General features: G+C 39.6%; 1 protein-coding gene across 1 annotated transcript; it reads right to left on the reverse strand.

Annotated features, from left to right (window-relative positions):
• Positions 1 to 258: 258 nt before the first annotated feature.
• On the reverse strand, positions 259 to 3372 carry zgc:162730 (uncharacterized protein LOC564559 homolog). The gene is made up of 2 exons (XM_046074417.1): positions 3232 to 3372; positions 259 to 2605 (listed from the first exon to the last, which is right to left on the reverse strand). Exons 1-2 carry the CDS (start codon positions 3262 to 3264, stop codon positions 1382 to 1384), a joined length of 1257 nt encoding a protein of 418 aa, XP_045930373.1. The 5' UTR covers positions 3265 to 3372; the 3' UTR covers positions 259 to 1381.
• Positions 3373 to 7836: the final 4464 nt, after the last annotated feature.

Raw genomic sequence — 7836 nt, forward strand, 5'->3', positions numbered from 1 at the left:
GAAGGCAAAGTATACCTCTAACTGTACCCTTAATGTTGCCCTGAGATTTTCCTCAAATCTCTAAAGAGCACGGTGGTTGAGTAAGTTACTAAACTGTACATGTGAAGATGCAAGTTATAATTAATGTATCTTCTATAATTTATGTGGTCAGTAATGGGGCCTTTATCTTTTACTCATAAGGCATCTTGTGTGAGTAAGGAGAGCAAGCATCTTATTCTCACTGAAGAACACGAGTCAGAAAGAATCAGTATACATTCATTTCTTTAATCAGAACTTTATTTTGTCCTTTTCGGGCAATTAAAAATATAAGATTCTCTTTTTTACTGCTTTTTCTCACATTGGTATTTCACAGACCATGAAATATGTGTCCATAAATAAAGTACAAAATACATTTTTTTTCTGCAGACACAAATAAATATCATAATAAATATATTAGTTTAAGTTAAACAACACAAAGGCAACCAATAACCGAAAGAAATACTGCGGTGTTAAAGTCCCTGAACCAGGTTTTCAAACAAACGAGGGACAATGGAAGGTGGGTGCAATTTACAAACTAGCAAAGAATTTTTTACAGAACTAAATCTTAAGTGTGTCAGGATACAGATATTCAGATCTTAACTCACTTGACATACATTTTTCTATCAGCACACTTTGATCTTTCAGCATTCTGCAACTCACACATACCCTGCACCCCAGGTCTCAGAAAAATGACAAGGTTACACACATACAACTAGACACACACGCATATATACTACAGACAAACATATGCACACACACACACACACACACACAGAGCAGAGTGAAGTATGAAGCTTTGGTTTGAATGCTACTGGGAGACTTGACAATTTCTCCCATTTGAATTAGCTGTAAAGTGCATATCACAGATCAAATGGCATCAGTGACACATGTCAGGTCTCACTGATTAAGGCTACTGAATCAAACATACTGTTTGTGGCACCGATAGTAAATAGCCTATGAGGCAGGGACAATCTTTAAGGCACAGTAATTAATGATTATCACTATAGAAAAGCCATTTTGATCACTACGGATTTACGGTAGGTACAAACCAGACTATTTACTGGAACTGTCAAGAACTGCGTTAATTTTTACAGAAGACCACATACAAAAGGTCTTATAGGCTACACAGTATTTTTAAATATAAAAATAGAGTCTGATAACATTTGGGTACTAAAATCATCTTGGTATGTCTAGTTTATCCAAGACAAGTTGCATTTTACAAACATAAATTAAGAACTTTAAGTGTTATTGTGTCATCAACAGCTGACTTGTCCTGATAAGTTCTGGTTCTGAAGAAAGTCCAGATAAACAGACACCGTTTACAAGGTTTCAATTCTCTTCTGTTCTTTCCCTTTGGATCCGTTTAGTCAGACAGGGAGAGACGTTCAAACACAGTGAGCCTCTTGGTTGCTGAGCCGTCGAATGTTGGAGACTCACTGCCACTGGAACCTCCGCTGCTGCTGCTGTAGCTGTCCTCCAGGGAGTCTTCAGAGGAGAAACGGTGGAGTCCAGCAGGCCTCACAAATCCTCCGTGGCCACCAGGGCTAGGAAACAGCTTGCTGCTGTCCTTATGGTGCTCGTCCTCCATGCTGGTGAAGACTCTGCTGTTGTTGCTATTAAAGTTATTATTTCCATGGCCACACACACATTGTGAGGCCTTTGGCTCCAGGATGACAGGAATGTTGTGGATGTCTCCAGTGCTGGCACGGGTCTGATGGTTGCCAAACTGGAATGCTGCTCCCTCCTTTGGCAGGGAGTCACCAAACACTGGGGAGAGGAGATCAGGAGGAGGTGGAGAAACAGACGGAGCACGGCTAAACCCCAGGTTAGGATCATTGAAGGATGAAGGGAATGATGGAGGAGGTGAGCTGCGTGCCAGGAATCCGGCGAAGCTGACACTCTGGCGGAGCTGGTGGCGACCAGGAGTTGGTTGCTGCTGATTTTGGAACGTGGCAGATGTTAACGGAGCTCCGCTGATTTTGTCCTCGTGGATGAAGTGGCAGCGTGAGCCATAAGGGCAGTACCCAAAGTTGTAGAAGGTTCTGCAGGGCTCTGTCTTGTACTTGGGGTGGCGGTACAGTCCTCGCAGCTCTGCCTCGCCATGGGCAAACTGGCACTTACTGCCATACTTGCAGCTGCCAGTTTCCTGGAAGCCACGGCACAGCTCAGTCTTGTAACGGTTAGGGGACACCATTGGTTGAACCTGGGGTGGGAGGGCAGATGAGGGAGGAAAGCCCGGCGGTGGAGCCACAGTAGTAGCAGGGCCTGAGGGGAAAGCCTCCAGGTTCTTCAGCTGTCTCAAGGAGAACAGGTCGCTGCTGGCTTCTGTCAGGCTCATGGAGCGGTCGGGCCTGAAAGGGAGCTGTTTCGGTTTGGAAACCGGGCCCTGGCTCCAGATGTTGGACAGCCATAATTGACTGCCGTTGTCATTGTTAACATGCTCTGTGCTCAAGCTGTGGCTCGAGGAGGCAGGAGGGGAGGGGGGAGAGAAGAAGGAGGCTGACCGGTTCAGACGATTCTGCCCTGGGACTTTGAGTGGAGGCTGTGCCAAGAGCAAGGCATCATCCAGGGCCAGGTTCAGAAAGTTCTGTTACAGATGGTTGACACAGTTAATATACAGACATTGATATTACTAATTTCAAAGCAATGTACTCTTTGATGTATTGAATATTCATCATCATTTATAATCTTTTTAATCCTACTTTCTGCAAAAAATCTATTTAAAGTTAGAGTGTTGTAGTTAACAGCTTCATATTAAATATATTTCATTTCTTAAAGACATAAATGGGAATGATTGCATACACAAAAAATGTCAAAACAAAGTAATTAAGAAGGCCTTAATAAAAAGGGAGGGAATATCTACACAACTCGAAGTTACATAACCTTTACATGAAATCACAAAATACAAATTACATGTAGATAATTGACTGTTTTCTATTTCTCAGGAATATTCTGATAGATTGGAATTCAAGAAACAAACAACCCAGAGCTGACTGTCCCCCTTTCCTCATTATGTCTTTAAATGGAAAAAATCTTCTGTGACTAAACTCAGTTCAAAAGGAATTCACTGTCAAATCAGAGCAATAAAAACAGCAGCAACAAACAAATAAGCAAACACTTTAGGAAAGGAGTTTGCAGAGGTAACGTACTCCCAACATGTGAACCACTTTTTTTCTCCAAAACAAAGTGAACAATTTGTAAATTCTGACTCACCTTTGTGAAGATGTCGTCATGCATTTCGGACATGCTGTACCCTTTTGACCAAAAGAAGAAGATTCAGCTGTGATCCACGGTTGACTGTTTGATACCTGTGTCTAGACTTCTGTCAAGTTAACTGTGTTCTGTTGCTTCATTTTATAGCTGCCTTAGAAACTCCTCCTTGTGTTGGGAGGAGTTTCCACGTGCTATGTTCCCGGTTGACCCTCCCTCCTCCTCAGGTTTCATAGTGAGCTCAGAGTAGGGCGGGTTGTAAAACAACAACAAGAAAAAAAGAAAGAAAGAAAACTGTGTATTTTTAGCTAGCTGTGTGAAATGTTTCAGTTTCGTAGGCATGTGAAAGCAAAGTGTCTTATTTACATAGCTCTAATGCATGCTTTCCATCTAGGCTCACTTGTTTTTTCTGTGTTTATTCTTATTCTTTCCATGTTCATTCCTATGAATGATGAGAGGTTTTCTGCAGTGAGTGATAAATCATTCCAGCTCTGTGAAATTTTTCAGGATTTGAAACACCCAGATGTGAAGTGGCAAAGGAGGCTGTTTGCTTAAACCCGCACACTGATACTTTTCATTCCACATCAACAAGTAAAGCAGAGCTTTTCTGTAACAGACGCCTAAACATGTACACAGTAACAGCATGTAAGCATATTTTTACAGCATATACATTCCTATGACTAATGGTAGGTTTTCAGGAAGTTTTTTTTCACCCACAGAGAGCAGATGTATGCATTTACCAGAATACATACAGGCACATTTCCCTTATTCCCGTCGCTTTCTGTTGTGATTACAGTAGAGCTCCAATATCCCACCAAAGCACTGAAACAGTCCAACAGTTACCAAAACACATGCAATACAAGTATTGATTAGAAGAAGGCAGAAACCTTTGGGCTAAAAACAAGATAGAAGTGAGTAAAAATAAACACAAAGGTCAAGTACTCTAAACAGATTTAACCTGAACACTGAACTCTCATCTCCTATATAATGTATTTGTATACATACTTTATTTTGTGTTCAATAATTTGTGTTTCATCCTTTGTGCTCCTACTTTTGGCGCTCTTGCGATCATAATATCATTTCACTTTTTACATTCCTGCATTAACCATGCCCAGCACATTTTTTGAAAATGTTTTTATGGAAGATTCACACCCTTGTCCCACTTTTAACTTTATGGCCCACAACGGAAATAAGGCTTCACAAACAAAACTGAGGATGTTATTGGCAGAAGATTATGGTTAGTGGCTGATGTTTGTTTTTAAACCGCTGGTTTCTATGGTGAGCGTTGTAGCAGTTTTTTTTTGTTGTTGTTTTCGTTCTTATAGGAATTCAAAGGAGCATGGCAGATGCCCCCAGCCCCCACTCCAAGAATGTATTACAGTAACATAGTGGGTGTCTGTGTGTGTGTGTGTGTGTTATGTGATCATGTGTTACTTTGTAGGGTGTATACATGATCACTAAGAGTTTCCTTTTCCTAGACTCACACATTACAAGGGCTGTTTTCACACAGTGTCATCTGACTTTTTAAGTCTATAAATGTGTATATGCAATGTATAAATTTCACACAGTCTTTTCTTGCAGCCTATAAATACAGTACACTTACAGCACATTAAATCAGTTCCACAGCTCATGAGAGCTTTATTTTCTGAGCAGTGCTGTGTCACTGACTGTTTATTTGACCAAACCTGCGTTGCAGTGTGTATTGATGATTAATGAATTAAACCGCAAGATTTGCGAATACAGACTGATAAAAGATTTTATTGTGATTTAACAGTGAGATGTGTGGGGAAAATTGGGGCAAGAGTGAAGCATCATCTGGTGTAGCGTGCAGCTCCCATGTTGTTTCTACAAAACTGTTGTGCTGATATCAGCTAATCTGAAGACTACATTATTTTCTGCACCTCTTCTGCGGCATGTGTCACCCACTCACATGAGTCATATTAAATCCTGGCAATGACAGCGAATATGTTCTAATAAACGTTGTAGTATAGAGAAGTCAATGCAATATTGATTACTAAGTGGTAACATGTGACAATAATAAACAGAAGAAGGGTGCAATGGATTTTCTTGTTGTTGCTGTTGTTAGTGCTATGACACCAAACGGATATGGCTACCACTTTTTACATGACGGTAGTTCAAAAAGCATTCAAATACGTCAGTAAACATAACAATACCACAATGGGCAAAACCTTCACTTAGTAAAAATCAATATTAGCTCAGACTGTGAAATTACTGATCCGTCAAGAAGTATCTCAATGTTATGGGTTACCCAGGTGGCAACATATACTCAATGCCTGAGGTCATCTTATGTTTTGAATAACAAGTTGTTTTTTTTTGTATTTTGACATGTAAAATTTATTTCCAGACAATACATAGAAATATAAAGCCTGCGTAAATATTGTAATCGTTCTAAGTAACTTCCCATTTTTGTGTCAAGGAATATTAAACCATAATTTCACTACAACTTATCCCCAGAATATGTTCTCATTCTCACTGTACTTTCTTAAGTGTATCCCCCACTCTTTGTACATGTTTTGGATACATTTAAATACCCAATTATTTTCTAAATTAATGGTTTCAAGTGTCTGATCAAAGAGGCCATAGTTAATTTTAATTTCACTTTAAATAATGTCACAGCTGTTTGTTCATGTTTACTAAAAATTACTGTGATATAATGTTGCATTCATTCTTTCATGCCATGCTTATTATTGAGTGTGAGGATTTTCTTATAAATGCAAGAAGCTTCCAGTGAGAATGAAACGCTCCGTCATGTGCAGGCATCACAACTCCCAGACAGACTGACAGGCCGACTAAAGCCAAACAGGCATCTCATGTTCAGCTATGAATAACTACAGCTTGATATAAATAACACACCCAACTATAAACCTGCCAGCATTACATACTTGGGGGAAATTATGAGGCTGTGGACTCTTCCCGTCTTTCTTAATTCAAACTTTTTTCTTACCAGTAAATTGCCAGTAAATCGGCTGAGAGGTAAGGAGAGCGAATGGTTGCTGTGTCATGTGTGTTTGTAGTATGTGTTTTTGCGATTGGGTTTGTATCATGGTTACCTCGCTCTTCTTGTTTCTGTTCAGCTCTTGTCACAGTTGCATCGAAAGTCACTCCAGTAGGGAGAGGCTCTCACCCTCACACACACACACATGCTCACACAAATGCAAGCTTATGGGAGCATTCCTGCCGACGGTGGCTTCCGGGTTATTGGGTTGTTGTTGTTGTTTTGTTTGTTTGTTTTTTGTCCTTGGCGACTAAGTGAGTGAGAGCTCCATGCCAAGTTTTCCAGCAGGGTTTTTCTCCAATGACATTTAGTAGTACGCTTTCTAACATGTAAGGGCATGATCTCACAACGGCGCGTCAGTGATGTTTTTAAAAGAGAGCATAAGCATGACTGTGAGAAAATCTGTAATATGAGGAATAGAGGCATTAGGTGGAGACTTTATGAGATCTAACAGAACCTGAACAATAGTTGACGAGCTCAGGTGTTTCAAATCTTAAACATACTGTATGTTTCTCAGAATGAAAACCTATATTAAATTTTGAGTATTTTGTCATGTAACTGTTTAGGGAAGGCATAGCATAGGGAGACCACTCCTCAGCTGGAAAACCCTGGCTTTAAAGCCCTTGATAGCAACCACTCATGATGCTTTATTTCAAGTTCCCTCTCATTACATGAAACTTAATATGAAAATCTTGCTATTCTATAGCATAAAACCACATTGACTCATTTGTGTTGATGTGATGTCTTCCAACAGAACGACATGGATTTTTTTCTTTTATGTCTGTGACCTAACAAAAACTTAATGAACATTAAACATAAACAGAAGAAGAAGCTACTACATGTCACACAGAATATACCCACATCCCTATAGTATGCTTGCATAGCATCTGTGCAACTGTGTACTGTGACTGCGTAATCTCACTAAGGCTATATAGATTGATCATTAACTAAAATAGACCCGTGTTTACTCTTATCAACCATGTAGCGTTTACGTTTACATGTAAACGTGCGTTTACATGTAACTCAATCAGGGAACCAGAACAGTGGTTGACAACGTATTGAAAGTCAGTACAATTTCTCATCAGTTATTTTGAGACACCCTTGGACTCTTAAACATTGAGTTTTTAACTTTTAAAGTAAAATTGCCTCATCAGTGGATGAAATTAATTAAGAGTAACACACATTACATTAATTTAAACTACATTATATACTGTTGGGTAGTTTAATCGATAACAATGTGTCATAACCTGAGTAAAAAGGACAATATTTCTCTTTGTGTTGTATTACAGTAACTTAAAATGGAAATGTGTACTACATTCATAATACACAATATTATAGCTTATTAAAGGCAGGTTCAACTGTGATGTGATGCTACTGTCCAGAACAACTGAATCATTTCTCATCCCACAGCTGAAGTACAGTTTGAATATACGACTTTATTAATAATGCTGAAAAGAAATTACGTTCGCTGGTGTATTTTCATCAGGGTTGATGAGGGTTGATGAAAATACAGGGTTTCCTTTCTGAAGAGACCACAAGGGCTACTCTGCGCCAATAGGAGGGGAATGAGGGGAACCTTTGAGGAGTCTGAC

Source organism: Micropterus dolomieu, linkage group LG17, assembly GCF_021292245.1.
Source record: "Micropterus dolomieu isolate WLL.071019.BEF.003 ecotype Adirondacks linkage group LG17, ASM2129224v1, whole genome shotgun sequence".
Taxonomy (NCBI): Eukaryota; Metazoa; Chordata; class Actinopteri; order Centrarchiformes; family Centrarchidae; genus Micropterus; species Micropterus dolomieu.

Bases quoted from the DNA above. Each gene is read 5' to 3' on its own strand.
- zgc:162730 (XM_046074417.1), bottom strand. From the start codon at position 3,264: ATGTCCGAAATGCATGACGACATCTTCACAAAG. The intron at 2,606-3,231 runs GTGAGTCAGAAT...CATCTGTAACAG, and splicing joins ATGACGACATCTTCACAAAG to AACTTTCTGAACCTGGCCCT.